General features: G+C 40.1%; 1 protein-coding gene across 9 annotated transcripts in view; it reads right to left on the reverse strand.

Annotated features, from left to right (window-relative positions):
- The window catches only part of ATP11A (ATPase phospholipid transporting 11A), a 145,834-nt gene that overhangs the window by 40,362 nt on the left and 88,082 nt on the right, over nt 1-17,390 (reverse strand). For all 9 annotated transcript variants that reach the window (XM_077343721.1, XM_077343722.1, XM_077343729.1 and 6 more), the window contains 6 exons: nt 14,489-14,539; nt 8,903-8,967; nt 7,460-7,541; nt 3,997-4,147; nt 2,276-2,473; nt 1,643-1,816 (listed from right to left, as the gene is read on the reverse strand). In XM_077343721.1, the coding sequence (XP_077199836.1) occupies nt 1,643-1,816; nt 2,276-2,473; nt 3,997-4,147; nt 7,460-7,541; nt 8,903-8,967; nt 14,489-14,539 (721 nt within the window). The remainder of the gene's footprint in view (nt 1-1,642; nt 1,817-2,275; nt 2,474-3,996; nt 4,148-7,459; nt 7,542-8,902; nt 8,968-14,488; nt 14,540-17,390) is intronic.

A 17,390-nucleotide genomic window follows, 5' to 3' on the forward strand; every position in this document is an offset into this window, starting at 1 on the left:
GCATCTCTGAAAAAGGCTTCCTTATAAACCTATTTATGAGTTCTGTTCCAGCAGCTTAGCAGCACAGACATTCCTCCTGTGTGAGTGGATGTAGGGACTCTTTCATGTTGGGGACAGCTCCATGTGCACCTTTTATTGTGGATACAGAGAGCCATCCAAAGATTGAAAGTGAACAAAGAGCTCTTTGCTTGCATGCAGCAGCAGGAAAAAAAGGATGCAATGCCACAATTGAATTTGCTGGGCTCAGGACAAAATGCTGAAGCAATCCCTTCCCCCCAACATGATCTGCCAGCCATACACTGCTCTGAACTCCCCAAAATAGAATGGAAATGTTAATAGTGGGGAAAGGAAGACAGAGGGAAGAACAATCTTTTATGTATAAACACGTAAATACGTACTAACAGGTTAGAGTTTCCAAGTTTTCCGGTTGCTTCATTGCCACACCTATTCCACAAAATACTTTTTGTTTGTTTATAAATACGAACTTATTTGTTGTTGTTGTTAGGTGCGAAGTCGTGTCCGACCCATCGCAACCCCATGGACAATGATCCTCCAGGCCTTCCTGTTCTCTGCCATTACTTGAAGTCCATTTAAATTTGCACCTACTGCTTCAGTGACTCCATCCAACCACCTCATTCTCTGTCGTCCCCTTCTTCTTTTGCCCTCAATCGCTCCCAGCATTAGGCTCTTCTTCAGAGCGTTTTTCCTTCTCATGAGGTGGCCAAAGTATTTGAGTTTAGTCAAGAACTTGTACAGATTGCCAGATCCTTGTATACTCCTCCCCTTCAAGTTCCCTAAGCAACCTGCTCTCTCTGGATATGCGTAGCCAATAAAGAAGTACAGCTTTCAGTTCCAACCTGATATACCATCTGTCAGATCACTTGAAAAAGACAATATTGGGAAAATATGAAATCTCAAAAGTTACAATGAGAATGGGAAGGATAACATAAGCTTTGGCATATTAAGTTTTATATCACAAGAGATAGTTTAAGAGACCAGCCTGTTCATGTGAAAAACTGGGTTGCAACTGTTGTAACTGTTGCTCATTGAGTATCTTTTGTGCAGGCACACGTGAGGAATGCACATGAGTAGGCCTGCCATCAGAGAGGATTTTATAGCTAAAAAGGGGGGTGCTATATGCCAGAACTGAAAGCTTAGATCCAAACCAGGGACCATGTGTTCTTTTATGGCAGCAACCCCACCCTCAGTACCTTTAGCACTGCTCAAGCATGCAGAAGGGCAGGAGGGAGGGTATGTATGCCTGTACAGAAGATACAAGAAACAGTAACAGGTAAGTGCAACCTTGTTTTTATCATTGTTCTTCTGTGCAGTCCCATAATGGAATTCTAGCAAGCTACTCATCAGACAAACTGAAGGTGGAGGTGCTGCGGCAAATGATCTCTGAGCAGGAACTAAATTCTTGGCTTGCACAGTGCCCCTGCACAGAAGATAAACAATAAGCAACAGTTCTCACATCCTTGAAGTACGAATGTCCTTAATACAAGTAAAGCTAGAAATACATTTCTACTCAAAACTTAAAAGCCACTTTAACTAAAAACTGCAAAACTCTATATATTGAATAACTCCACTACCACCAATATTATTCAATCAGCATTTAAGTTAAGAAGATAAATCTTCCTACTTTGCTGCTTCCTCCTGGGGAAGAATCAATCATATCAATTCCAGAACAATCATTGAGGATTTGGCCATTACAGATGACGTGAGGAATGTAAACATGTCCCTCAATGCAGCATTCAATGAACTCCATATTGTTCTCGGTTAATGTCCCAGTTTTATCTGTGAAGACATATTCAACCTGAGGAGCAACATACAGAAGAACAAATGATTGAAATCACAGTGACAGGCCTTAAAATAACAAGATAACTTTCTGTAAGACTTAGGACTAAGCTATAGGTAATTACAAGGACACCACTGCCATTTTAAAATGCCACAATGGCCCCATGTTGATCTGGTCTATGGCATGGCACTCTTCCCCCCCCCCCCAACATACACTTTCAAAAGTGCCAAAACAGCTGTATTGGAGCCCTTGAGAACAAGGATACTGCTATTCTTAGTTTGGCCCTTATTTCTTGGCTTGTAAAGGAAACAATGATTCTCAAAATCTTTAAATAACTTATTTGGACTAACTTGTAATGTAATTCAGTGGTACTTTACCCCTCCACAATATAACACAAACAAATCACATATAACTGATATGTCTATATTTTAAGAGTCAATTTCTTAGTTTGTATGACAACATGCACATGATAATTACCTGCCCTAACTCTTCATTGAGGTCAGAAGTATTTACAAGAGGTCCTTCACCTGTTTCCTCATCAAACATCTCTTCATCCCAAGTGAGAAAATAAGAACCAAGAAACTTCTGCATTTCTACGGTGACATACATGGATACAGGAATGATGTAGTTGAAAAGAACCATGAAGGCAAGGAAATCTGTAAATGCTCTAATAAACTGACAAGGAGTGGGGGAAGCAAAACAAGAAAAAAAGAATTAGGATATGGCTATGATATAAGCCATATTTTATACATATTTATAACATACAAATAGACTCAAATAAGTATTATATAGTCCATAAAATCCATCTACTTCAGAAGTAGAGGAACATGAGGCCTCTTAGCCATCTTTAGATTCCATTCTGGATTTGTAAGCTCTCTGTGGATGATGTAGACAGGTGAATGGGAGCTGTGAGACCCACCACTTGCTCCCTTGATCCTTGCCCCTTTTTGTTAGTGAAAGCTGGCTGAGAGGGTCTACATGAACTCCTCCAGGAAATTGTCAATGCATCCCTGGCTACAGGGACTTTCTTGATGGGACCCACAGAAGCAGTGGTGAGGCCGCTCTTAAAAAACAATCCTTGGGCCCAATTACTGCCCAGTTTCACAGTTAGTATATCTGGGAAAGAAACTGAACAGCTCAACACATTAGTGGATGAATCATCAGTCCTTGATCCACCCCAGTCAGGCTTCCAGCCTGGCCAAGGGACAGAGACAATGTTGGTTGCCTGCATGGATCAAATCCGGAGACAGCTTGATCAGGGAGGATCAGTGCTGCTTATACTGTTAGACGTACTGGCAGCGTTTGACATGGTCAGTCATGACCTGCTTATCCACTGGCTCACTGTGGCAGGAGTGAGGGCCCTAGATCTTCAGTAGCTAGCCTTATTCCTTCGGGGCAGGGGAGCAGAGGGTAGTGCAAGGGAGAAGTCTATCACATATCATATTCTGATGTGCAGAGTGCCACAAGAGGCTATTCTCTTCTCTATGCTAATAAATATCTGTATGTATTCCTTCGTTTGTCTGGTCCAGAGGTTTGGACTTGGGTGTCACTGTTATATCTGCTGATGAATGGCTGCGGCAAGAGGCCTCCCGGGCCCATCGGCAGCTCTCTGCTTGCGCGCCCGCCAGGGAGGGCCCTTGCGGCTGCCCCTAGCCTCGGAAAGTCCTCAAAAGGCCTTCCCAGGCCCTGGCATGGCTGCAAGGGCCCTCCCTGCCAGCCACACCACCGAAGACCTGCCCCTGGCCCTGGGAAAGCCTCAAAAGGCCTTCCCGGGGCCAGGGGCATCTGCAAGGGCCCTCCCCGCCAGGCACAACGGCGGAGAGCCACCCCTGGCTCCGGGAAGCCTGCCAAGGCGAGAGGCCTTCCTGGAGGATCGCCTACCTCTCTGCCGCCGAGGACAGCTACAATCAGGTAAGCTGCGGGGGGGGGGGGGGCTTCTCCTTCCCTTCCCCCTTGCAAAGCCCATTTATTTTAAATGGGCTTTGAAGCTAGTACTATAAATAAAACAATATTCCAATCCAGAACAGTAGATCCATTTACAGGAAATGACTTTGTGTGTTGATTCTCTTGCTGGATGAAAATCTCACACAAACTAGATAAGAGCGTACAGCCCAAAGTTATGTGGGAAAGGAAGAACATCTCTCTAAATATACTGTTGAGCAATGAGTACTATCTGGTATTAGAGCTGTTCATCATACCACATTTCTTTTTCTTTCCAGTTCAGTTTTCTGATTATACCACGGCTCATCACGAAATGGTTCACTTTGCCAAACATACTTCAGGGCGGTATTTATTAGGGATTTACTGATCAGGATGCAGAGGTATACTATAAGAAATACATTCATGGATCTGAAACAAATCAGATGAACAGTTTCAAGATTAACAAAATAACAAAGCTTTATGACATTGTGGTTCTCAGTAGGGGTGCACATTCCGCTCGGGTAAACTAAGAAAACCCCAAACAAATCAAAGCTGCTTTTGACTCTCCCTGACCCCCTGCCTGAGGTTTTAGCCAACCTGAAATTCTCTGGTGTGATTTGGGACTCATATTGCAAGAGCCAAATTGATTTATGTTCCCAAATCACTGAAAGGACAGACATTTCCTTTCAGGTTTAAAAAACCTTATCCTTCTTGCTCTCTAACTTCTAGTCTTTCCTGCCTTCCCAAAAGACCATGTAGACGACTTCTGGTTCTTCAGACACCACACTTGGAGAAGACCTTGACTGGTTTGACTGTTCTTTTAAACAAAAGTTTTAATAAAAGTTTCTCTTTTTCATCTTTAATTGCTGTTGTTTGGGATCGATGGGTGTGTGCTGCTGGGTATTATGGGTCAGGTAGGCGCAGGTTTTTTTTCTTTCTCTCTGTGGTTTTGTTGTGGTTCTGTTAGGGTTCTCTTTTCAATTTCTGAGTTTTGCTATTTGGTTTGAGCCTGCTTTATGTGCATGTGTGTGGGACGGGAGATGGCCAAAAGTCCACAAGCCTCTTCTTGGTTTTCTTGGTCAACGCACCATAAATATGCTAAACTGGTTTTCTTGGTTTGCCTTGGTTCTTTTTTATCTTTGTTTTCCTTTGAGTTTCTCTTGGAGTCTGCTTTGATTTATAGGCATTTGGGATTGTTTTGAGGTTGTTGTTTTTTTACAGTCTCTAGAATTTTGGCCTTGCGGAGGTTGGGTAAACTGTTTACATGAATGCTTCTGGTTTCAGAGTTGCAAGTTAGGTTGGTTCTCCAGTGCTCACTAGGTTTTTAATAAGAGATTGTTAGGAATTGTTTAAATTTTAAACACTTTAACTACAATTTCAGCATAGGGCTTTAGTTACCCCCTAAGCAGTCTCGTGTTAACATATTAAATGAGGAAAGGTTCAAGTTTAATAGCTTAGTTACTTTGACAACTATGGTGTGTGCTCTCTTCATGCTTCTTTACTGAAAGTAATTTCCTAATTTCTAAAGTTTCTGAGTGAACCATTAGCAATATTAACAGGAAACAGGAGAAAGGATTGATAGCACAGGTTAACAGTGCCAGGGATCAACAATAGTAAGCTTGTATATGTGCCCAACAGATGGATACAAATGGAGTCCTGTTCCCCAAAGTGGTACTTGCTTACTTCTTGTATTTATTTACCATCTTCCCTTGTGGCTCAGGGTAATTTACATGGAACAGAGGTAAGTACAGTTCAACAACTTCGAACAACAAAATAGTAACAGTAGTCTCAACAACCAGTAACAATAATTTCAACAACACTTCAATACAACAATTCCAACATCAATGGTCATGACATTGTCAACTATGGTCCCATGTTTGGGACCTGTTCATGGGGAGGGGTTTCTGGGGGACCCAACAGGTATTGTTGGTTCAGTTGACTTCAACCAAACGCCTGGCAGAAGAGCTCCATTTTGCAGGCCCTGCGGAATTGTGTTAGCTCAGGCTTGCCCCACATTTCAGCAAAGTGGGCAAGCCCCTTGCCTGGTGGGGCTTACAGCCGGCAGGTGGATTCCACCTTTAAACAGCCACCACTGGAGAAATCCTGGATACTTTAGGCTTACCCTACATTGAGCAGGGGATTGGACTAGATGGCCTGTATAGCCCCTTCCAACTCCAGGAGTCCATGATTCTATTCTAAATGAGTAAACTGTGAACCTACCTGAGGTTTGAGCATCATGCTAGGGATGGAGTAGATGTGGTTGTTTTAGCAGTTCGAAACTGTGAATGTGGCTCTCTGTGAACCATGAAGTGAGTACTGGTTTAGTTTAACAATGTGATGAGCTGATACTCTTAGATTATTGGTTAAGCACTGGCTATCCACTTATCATATCCCAAACTGTAATGTTTGCATACAGTTCTGTTTGTATACAGTTCTGTCTCATGTAGACATGTACTGTGGGTTCATTACATCTCACATCTGTGAACCTTAAGACTCTCCGATTTTATCCTCATCCTTATAAAGTAGATTGGACTAAGTCAAGAACTGGCTCAACCACACCCTATGAGCTTAATGACTGAGCAGAAATGTGATCCTAGGTTTTCCTCATTTGCAAAATATTTGCGTCCTGATACTTCCAGCAACACAACAGTAAAAGAGTAAACTGCAAGCTCCTCTTTTAGAGGTGTTTTATTTATTTATATTTATATACCGCCCTCCCCGAAGGCTCAGGGCGGTTTAAATAAAAAGCTATGTTTGTTTTAAATTAAACAGCATATGTTCTTTCTACAAGCTCACACAGTGTTGGTGAAGAACAATGTCTCCTAGGCTACAGACAGTTTTTAGAGAGCTGAAGCTAGACTTGAAAAGGAGACCAATATTAGTAGTACACTCTTTTCATTCTTGCTTCAGCTAAGTCGAAGGATACCCTGCGTGCACAGCACTATCAAAACTCTCTTAAAGAATCTTAAACTCTTCTAAAAAGTTAATCAGCACTTGGTCATAAGGTTTACTGGCAATTAAACATTACATTTTAACAGACGTACACCTAAAGAGGTAAAATAAACATGTCTGCATACTCATGCAGATACACATGGCAGAGTTTCTTTAATCAGACGTAGCTTTCTGATCAATGGCCAACCTGCATTATTTATAACACGAACACATTTCTGTATAAAGATCAAGACAAGAAGAATGTTATCTGAATTTGTTAAAGCTAGAAACAGTGAAATGAACTAAAGGTAAAGGTAAAGGTATCCCCTGTGCAAGCACCGAGTCATGTCTGACCCTTGGGGTGACGCCCTCCAGCGTTTTCATGGCAGACTCAATACGGGGTGGTTTGCCAGTGCCTTCCCCAGTCATGACCATTTACCCCCCAGCAGCAAGCTGGGTACTCATGTTACCGACCTCGGAAGGATGGAAGGCTGAGTCAACCTTGATCCGGCTGCTGGGATCGAACTCCCAGCCTCATGGGCAAAGCTTTCAGATGGCTGCCTTACCACTCTGCACCACAAGAGGCTCATTGAACTACTACTGCACTGAAATGAACTACTGCACCCAAATTCTTAACGAATAAATAACAAGGGGGAAAATACAAATCGAGCTAGGGATGCATATAGCTCTGGTTCACAAAAACTTAATATAAACTTTATTTCATCACATTTTTCACAAAGGCAAGTGAAAACTCATCCCTCCCTAGTCATCATCGATGATACATAAGAATATATTTTAAAGCAGCTTTACTTTTCTACAGCAGATCGTTTCTGAGATTTCGACTGGTAGTTCAATGCCATTTTGGTTTCCATGCCAGTATATATAGCAACACCTGAAACAAAACAAAGCAATACTGCTTCATTAAAAAAAAAAAAAAAGTGATCACAAGTATGCAAGCATTAATCAAAAGAGTATAAATGTTCAATCAATCAATCAATTTTATTTACGGTCATAGACCAGCCAGTAAAAAACATAAAATTACAGATATAAAATCAGTTATAAATGGGTGAAAACTAAGAAATAAGAACAATTGTATATGGATCCAGTATAAAAGCACTAGGGAACAGGGTTGGTCCAGCTCTGCCTTATTTTTATAGCTACCCAAGCAAATCTAGCAATAATTTTTGTTAGATCTTTATTTGTGTCTGAAAGTAGTAGCCTAAGACGCTGTTTCCTCAGACCTCTGGGGCACTCTGCGAGCAATGGGGCCAGTGAATTTGTACGGAGGTGACGATAGAGCCTGCACTCAAATAGGACATGTTCAGCTGTCTCTATTTGACCTTCGCCGCAGACACAAGATTGAGTATAAATGTTAATGTTAATCAATCATAATGGTGGGCTTTGTTCCAGGGAGCACACTGGAAACTGTATGTATTTACCAACATAAGTAAGCTGAAATTTTCTATGAAAGTTTTGGGACAGCATGGTGTAGTGGTTAAGAGAAGCAGGCTCTCGACTGGAGAACCAGGCCTGATCCCCCAACTCTACCTCATGAAGCCTGCTGGGTGACCTTGAGCCGATCACAGTGAACTCTCTCAGCCGCACCTAGACCTGACAAGGTGCCTGCTGTGGGAGAGAGGAAGCAAAGGGGCATAGGCCACTTTAAGACTCCTCAAGGTAGAGAAAAGTGGAATATAAAATCTATTCTTAATTGAAAGAAATACCTCTTTTAGCAAAAAAAATTTTTAAGTTTGGCTGCTCTGAGATGTTTCAGAAGTATTCATCCATGCAGGAGGAGGATGGTATTGATCCAAGAAGTATTGCCCTAGCTCTTAATCAGCAACATCAGTAGGCAGACAAATCTGACTGGCTAATTTCATGACATGCCTATATTTGCTATGATATCTTCAATTGGCTTGGATAACCCATGTGACTAATTCCAAGAAGAATATAACCCTCAAAATGGTGCCAAAACAGAAACAGAGATAATGACAGTAAACCAAAGCAAAATGTGAACCAAAATGTACATAATTATGGCTTTTCCAGGAACATCTTGACACATGCTGAAAACATTACTTTTGTCTCATGTTTTAGCAAATACTTGAGCAAACCTATTCAGTAGAGCTTATCTACTTTCTTTTGAATAGATCAAAAGACATATCTGAAAGCCATTGTGCAAATCTTTTCATGTACACTGTACACTTGGACTTCTATTGTTTTTATACTATTAGTGTAATTAATTACAATATTTACCAAAGATTTTCTCTGTGTTCTTTAAAGTAGCTCCTCTAAGAAGCAGATTTTCAGATCCCAATGGCCTGCAAAGGTAAAATTGGCAAATGTTTAACAGTTATCTCCAAAGGGTTGAGAATAGTGATTCTAAAATTCACATAATACAAGAAATGAACAAGGTGAGAATCAGAATTTTATTTAAAACTTTCACATTGTTACTAAATTAGAATCCTTTGTTTTATAATTGTTTTGTTTATAGGTCAGGTTTGCGTTTTCAAATTAAAATTAAAATTAAGCTCTTAAACATTTAAACACACTTCTAGATCAGCAGTCCAAGTTTGTAAAATGTATTAGAATACCTTTGCTAAATCTAGTTCCTAGGCATAGACCACCTCTCAAACACCCTGAAACTAATCCTAACCACAGGTGTGAGTGTGTATGCATGTATATGTGTGTGTATCCCTAAGACCTAGGTTTGGTTAGGAATTCAATGGGACATTCCCAAATAAAGTGAGTGTGGGCTGACAGTCAAAGCATGTGACCAAATCTTCTGAAGCATCCTGATAAAAAAAATTCACACAAGAACATAAAAAGCTCCTAAATCAAACAATTACAATCCAGGAGATTGATGTTGTGATATCCTCTTTGAAACCCGGCAAAACACCAGGACCAGATGGTATATCAGCCGAGTTCTATAAAAAGATCAAGCTGGAAGTATCTATATCGCTACAACAAACAATGAATGAAATCATCGATGGTGACTGAAACACTTCCAGAACCCTGACAACAAGCATATTCCTCATTAGTCCCCAATGTATGCTAAATTTACGTTGTTATGCTTCTTCCCACCAAATTCACTGAAACAGTTAAAATATTTATTTTTTCATGCAACCGCAGCAGCTAGACTGATAGTACTGGCAAAATGGAAACAAACCTCCCTCCCCGGAATAGAAGAATGGCTGTCCAAGGTAGGAGAATTTGCCTCCATGGCTAAGCTGATGAACCTACTATGCAAGGACTCTCCGGAGAAGTCGCAACAACAATGAGAATACTTTAAAGAATATCAGCAAACACGACTATTGTTAATGTACAGACAATACATTTTGTTATAGGGATGAGACTGTGAGGATTATACAGTATAATTTCCCTTTCCCAATTCCCCGTTATCCCCATTTTCCCCTCTACTTTCCTCAACTACTCAAAATCTTATGAATTCTTACATGAAATAAGAAGAGTTGTTTTTTATATCCTGCTTTTCACTATCTAGAGGAGTCTCAGAGGAGCTTATAACTGCTTTCCCTGCCTCCCCCCACAACAGACACCCTTTGAGGTAGGTGGGGCTGAAAGAGCTCAGAGAGACTGCTCTGTGAGAACAGCTCTATCAGGACTGTGACTAGCTCAAGGTCACCCAGATGGCTGCATATGGAGGAGTGGGAATCAAATTTGGCATGCCACATTAGGAGCCACCAGTGTTAACTGCTACGCCAAGCTGGCTCTGTGTTTAATGGGGCTTAATCAATCAAGAGACCACAGCATTGCAACCTTAGCTATGTTGCAGTTATTGAGACTGCCACTCCTAGTCACCTATGCATTATGTCATTCAGAGCCTAAGATTATAAATTTGCTTTATAAAGCCTCAATTTAAGTTTCACTTATTTCAACTATACTCTTTTCAGATATTTTAATTATACCACCTTTTTCTAGTTAACTCTCTTTCTCAACTGTACCCCAAACTTTGCTGCCAAAGTCATGCAATTATTTTAATATATAGATTCATGCAACATCCCTCCTTTTCAATCCTATATCCTGCACAATTTTTTTTTTTATGGCTCTTCTTACGAACTTCCCACTGGCTTGCTCCGGCCTCTTCCCCTGCCCCCCGCTGTCAAGTCGCAGCTGATTTACAGTGTTCCTTTAGGGTTTTAAGAGCAACAGATGTTCAAAGGTAGCTTGCTACTGCTTGCCTATATTTTATTGATTTATTATTTTACTAGTAATCAAGCCCGCTGTACCTAAAATACAGCGGGCGCTAGGCATGGGAGCCCCTGGCAGTCGCACGGAGCTCATTCCACCAGGCAAGGGCTTGGTGGACTGGTTTGACTGTATATAAGTTCGTGGTGTTCCTATGTTCAATGTTTGGTGTTTCTGGTTAGAGTTGGAGTTAATAAAAAGCTGATTGGTTTCAAAGAGCTGTGTCTGTGTCTATCAAACCCACAGACTTAATACTTTGTATTTAAGGTACATCCAGTTTTGTGTGTGTGTGTTTTTTTTTGTTATTATAAAAAGCATTTACAGAAAGGTAAAGGCGAAAAAAGCGACCAGCTGATAAGTAATTATTTCATTGTCTATACATCGTCTATACACGTATATCATACTTAGTGTAGTCTGATATTATCTCAAGAGATATATAGTCAGTTCCCATTACATATTGGTCCTAACCTAACAGTTACTGCTGTCTTTCTTAAGAAAGTCCAGATAATCACTCCACTGTTCATCATATTCTTCCGGTGATCTCTTCTTAACCATGTTAGTGAGTCTTGCCATTTTTGCTAAGTCCGCTAATTTGTCAAGCCATGTAGAAGTAGTTGGAGTCTCAGTCGCCTTCCAGTGCTTCGCCCACACCAACCATGCCGCCGTAGTTGCATGGAAGAAGAGGATTCTAGAGGAAGTTGGTAAAGCACTTGGGTGGAAACTTAGCAACATAGATTCAGGCTTCATTGGGTATCGCATTTTAAATATTTCCTGTAACACCATATGTATTTTAGCCCAATACTTTTTTGCTTTCTCACAATTCCACCACATGTGATAAAGGAACCTATTGCTTTATGACATTTCCAACATTTATTATCAAACCTATCTGAGATTTTTGCAATGACCTTTGGAGTAATATACCATCTATAAAACATCTTATACCAGTTTTCCCTTAAAATTTGGCTGTTGGTTTGTTTAGGAATTTTGGTCCAAACTCGTTCCCATTCCTCCATAACAATTATGGAGCCCAGGTTTTGCATCCATTTAATCATACAATTCTTTACTTGTTCTGACTCAGTCTCGTATTTCAAAAGAAGTTTATAGATCTGGCCCTGTAGGTGTGGTTTTTTGAGCAGTAACATGTTTTCAAAATCACTAAGAGGTGAGTTCTTGTCCACTTGAATTTCAAAGTCTGTTTTTAGTCTAACTTTCAGTTGGTTGTACTCCATCCATCGTAGCTCATATCCTTCTTTGTTTAATTCTTGCAGACTCTTGAGCTCACCTGTTCTCGTTAACAAGTCCTTGTACATTGGGCATGTTATTCTTTTTTGCTGCTGTCTGGAAAAATACGCCTCTATTGGCGATTTCAATAAATATGATGAGGAACAAAGTCTTTTTTTGTATTTATTCCAGATCTTTAGAAGAGATCTTGTCCAAAAGTTGACCTTAGGTTTTTCTTTTCCTTTTGTTTTCAGAGAGGGCCAGAGCATTTCATGAAAGCTTTGCTTACTATCTACCTTTTCCAACACCAAGTCTCTTGTCGTTGGATCAGTTATCCAGTCTGCCACTGCTGTCAGTGTTGCCGCATGTAGGTATAATTTTAGATTTGGGACGCCCTGTCCCCCTCTCTTCTTGTCTTCTTGTAAAATTTTAAAGGCAATTCTTGGCCTCTTATAGTTCCAGATGAACTTATTTATTCCAGACTGCCATTTATTTACCACAGAGTCGTTGATATCTATTGGCAGGGTTTGAAAGAGGAAGTTAAATTTTGGTAATATTGACATTTTTACTGTGGCCATTCTTGCTGACCACGAAAGGTTCAGGCTGTTCCACTTCTTAATGTCCTATTGGATTTGTAACCAGAGCTCCCCGTAGTTGTTTGCAAACAAGGTATCAGAGCGGTTTCCAATTTGGACTCCTAGATATTTGACCTTTTTAGGGTTAATCTCACACCTTAATGCCCTTTTGGTTATCTCTATATTCAAGTCTGACATGCCGAATAGCATAACCTTGGTTTTAGAGAGGTTTACCCTGTATCCAGAGTGTTTCCCAAAAGTGTTTATCTCTTCAAACAACAATTCTAGGGTGGTGCTTGGATTGGTTAATACACAAACAACATCATCAGCATAGCTTTTAAGTTTAAATTCTTCTCCAGCAATCATAAGTCCCGAGAGCTTTGCGTTTGCTTGAATTTTACGAGCTAGTGACTCCAATACCAGGTTAAATAGTAGGGGGAATAGCGGACATCCTTGTCTGGTTCCCTTCCCAATTTGGATAGTTTTGTGTTTTGACTTCCTGCTGACTTGCTCTTCTCCCCGACATTCACTTAACACTGTCACTGTTTTACACGCAATAAGCAAGTTCTGCGGTTGGTACAAACGTGAAACTGCTTACTGAATGTTCTTTCTGGCTAAAGACTGATTAAACAGAAGAACAACTTTACTTAAGAATAATTGCAGGGGAAAATATTTATTTAAATACATATAACTGTGCACCTATTTTAAATAAAAATTGCCCAAGGTCACATGCAAAATGCACATAGAGTAAAGTATCAAACAGGATATGAAACCAGAATGTAAATCTTTAACACGTTAAAAGGAAACACTACATATGGATAACACCAATCTTTCTTCAGTATCTCAACACAGATTATAAATAAGCATGAGTGATCTTAACAGAAGATCTTAAGAGCATTAGTGCTTACAAATTAAAGAGTTTTACAATGAGCGGCTTTGCAAGATAAAGAGGCAGCTGATTATGTTCTAAAAAGTAGTCATTACATTCTGAGAAAAACAGAATGCTGCTTAAATTATATGCATTCTTTTACTGGTGTATACATTTTGGGGGATGGGATAAGAATAAGTTATGCCATAAGGTTTTGGGGGCAAAATTAAGACACAGTTCTTTATCAGAAAATATATTGTACTTTGTTCTTAGCTACTGGCTTTTAATCTTTCTATGGAAGCCACCTGGAATTTTCCCAGAAAATTTAGTCTAGCCATGTGCAATCAAGTATTTTATGTGCCATATATGCCTCCCATACGCTGATCCCTTCCCCCACAGTGATAAATCAAATTCCTGGGAACAAAAAGTCAAACACTTCGCACCCTTTACAACTATGAAACACCCTTCCTAAGATAAAAATAAATATGTCCCTTGCAACATTCACAAATACTTTGGTCTGGATATAAGCATAATATTTATTTTACTAGAACCAGGTAAATCAGACCTACTTTCAGACTAAAAATATCCCATTGTACAGCTGATGTAAATGTAATGTCCCCAACTGCTTAATTTATTTCAGAGCTATCCTGAGAACATTTTCCAGGGAGTGATCCCTGCTGAGTAGACCTGTTTAGGATTGTACTGTTAATCATGTTTAGGAAATGGAGCTATGACTGGATTTCTCCCTCTTTTAAGGACCGCTATTTTCCACTGTTAAATTTGACAGGATTTAGAATCCTTCATCTTAAAAAAATACATAGTTTACTGTATGCAGTTGAAATATGTGTTTTGAATCCAAAACCTCTGACAAACCAAAGGAACCAAGATATTCCTATACAATCTGTTCAAAGTGAGGAATAAATAACCTAAGCTGTGCGTATGGATGTGCTTTTTAAGAAGTCACTGTCTTACCTTGCAGTAGGCTCACTTTGGTCATGGTAAACATTTATTCGGCCAACAAACCTGCAACAGAAAATCATATTAGGAAATCTGTGCACCTGTAGAAAAACATACAGTAAGGTAATGGTATAGACCTGCATGCAACTAGTTTTTGCTTCTTCTATCACAAAGATGAACCACAAATCAATCTATCTTAAACTCCACAAATGTTCACCTTTTCCTAAAGTCTTATCTTCTTAGTTGACCATTCCTGGACTGAAATAACAATCAACAAGCTCCCACTATGATCTAAATTCCCATCACTATCTCAAAATTGACTACCTTGTTCTTCTTTCTGCAGGTCTACAGCCACACTACATGAGATGTTTGGACACATGGTCCCCGCTACAGGGAACTTGCAGCTACAGGGAACCTGCTTACCTGTGCTTCAAGGACTAATTTGGAAAGGACCACAGGAGGTAAAGCTCCAACCTACCCATGAACACTATTTTCCTGAGACAAAACTGTCCCATTGCAAGTGGCAGATTTATATTTTTTTTTTAGGAGAAGAAGAGGAAGAGCTGGGTTTTATATGCCACTTTTCTCTACCAGGAGTCCCAAAGCAGCTTATAATTGCCTTTCCTTTACTCTTCTCACAACAGACACCCTGTGAGGTGGGTGAGGCTAAAAGCCCTGATATTACTGCTTAGTCAGAACAGCTTTATCAGTGCTGTGAGAAGCCCAAGGTCACCCAGCTGTGTGTGGGGGAGCAGGGAATCAAACCCAGCTTGCCAGATTAGAAGCCGCTGCTCTTAACACTACGCCATCAATTTACAGCAATAGGTAATGGAAATTTCTATGTGATCTGCATACAAAAATTTAACTCCAAAATTATTTCTCTACCTAGAAGATGGTGCCATCTCCATGGGAAAAGCACACTGGGTACTATGTGCTTCTGAATTTCTGCTTGCCTTCATCTGGTGGCTCTGAAATCCATTTTTACTCAGGCAATACTATTATTGGACCTAATAAGGTCATAATGAACCTATTCACTTGCTCACCCTCCAATGTGATGTATGTCATCATGCTTCAAGAATGCCCTTTGGCTCTCTATATAGAACAAATGAGTCTGTCCCCTACATAATAAACGGATATAAATCTGACATTTAAATTCACAAACCATTGGACACTTTCTGACTCGAAAGTCACAAGTCTTCAGTAAAAGAGCTTCAAAGGGTGAAACTGCTGAACTGGAATCCTTCACAGATTTGATGCTGCCTCATCCCTCCCCTTAAACAAAGGCTTGGGAACTCTCCAGCATTACAGTTAAATTAGCAAAACCTTCAACTCTCCACTACTTCTCATTCTTTCTTGCTGGAGAATAAGGGAATCAAAAGGATAGTGGCAGCAAACCCTTAGATGAGAAACCCCAAAGAGAAGAATTAAAATATACAGGCTAGCATAGCATAGGTTTTAGAGGTGTGCAATGCTCTCTCAATTTTTATGTATACTGACATTTTTGGTTCGAACTATGGAAATGTATAATTTAGGATTTCATAAATCTATTATTTTAAAACTTATACCACATCTTTCTGCCTTCAAGGGCTTCCAAGGCAGCTAACAAATTAAAAACATATACAATAAAGCCTTAAAAACCATTCAAAATACATAATTAAAATAATTAAAGTCAGAGCTAAAATGCACATATACAAAAGCATAAAAGCAATAATTAACACATAGGTTAGAAAGGACGGATTGCTCAGGGTACACCAAACAAAACAAGAAAGGCAAAAGATGGCAACAAAATTAATGCAGTTAGGTCTACATGAGGTGGAGAGAGACCATTTCATAGCATACATGATCCTAAGGCCAGCTTGTCCCCAACCAAGCAACTGGCTCCTTGGCAGGTGATGTTGGGCAATCCAGTTTAAACTGGACTGTCCAGCAGAGTCCCAGCCACATCTGCAGGATCTTCGCTGGATCAGCTCCTGGTTAGGCTCTAATGCAGGGGTAGTCAACCTGTGGTCCTCCAGATGTCCATGGACTACAATTCTAGGGTATTGTAGTCCATGGACATCTGGAGGACCACAGGTTGAATACCCCTGCTTTAATGCACAGTTCTGGTCTAAACTGGACTGTCAAGCAGAGCCCCAGCTGAGTCTGCAGGCAGAGTTCTCCCCACAGGATTGGCTACTTGGCCATCTCTTTTGGACAGAGCCCCAACTGAGCCGCCTATCAGCGGTTTTAGTAGTTTTCGGGCTGATTTCTTTTTCAATGTTTTTCAGTTTGAGTCTATTGGACCTGAACAAAATTCGGGATTTCTGAAAAATCCAGGATCTGAATACTCTATTGGTATTAGTATCTAGTGTTCTTTCTTTAGAATTCCGCCAAAATTTTGGGTCCGATAACTCGAAATGAAAAATATCAAGAAAGAAAAATTGCATACCCATAATGTTGGCACAGTTAGCAGTCAGCAGTTGTTTAGCTTTATTCAGGCACTTTTCCAAGTTAGGATTCTAAGCATGATCAGACAGTAGGAAATGAAAGAAGAGCCAACAGAAATTGAAGCTGCTTGGCCTCATTCCCACAACTCAAGCTTGGCAGAGTAGGTATAAACATTACATCTAACTGAAAGTAATTTCAGAAACTCTAAACGACATGCATTAAAAACAACTCCAAGCACTAGTGGGCAGTGAGTGGGCAACTGAACAACCAAAGCTAAAATATGTAATGCAAAAGATGCTTAGTGAAGATATCATACCAGTTCATCTCATCTCACCAAATATAATGATCAAAAACAGTATCAACAGAAAGCAAAAACATGTAAACAAATGTTTACAGATATAAGACTAACCACCTATTTTAGTTGTTCCAGACGCTATTCAATCCTCAAATCAAGAACAGATACATAAAAACAAAAAAAGCATTCCTATTA

This window comes from Paroedura picta, chromosome 6 (genome assembly GCF_049243985.1).
Source record: "Paroedura picta isolate Pp20150507F chromosome 6, Ppicta_v3.0, whole genome shotgun sequence".
NCBI classification, from domain to species: domain Eukaryota; kingdom Metazoa; phylum Chordata; class Lepidosauria; order Squamata; family Gekkonidae; genus Paroedura; species Paroedura picta.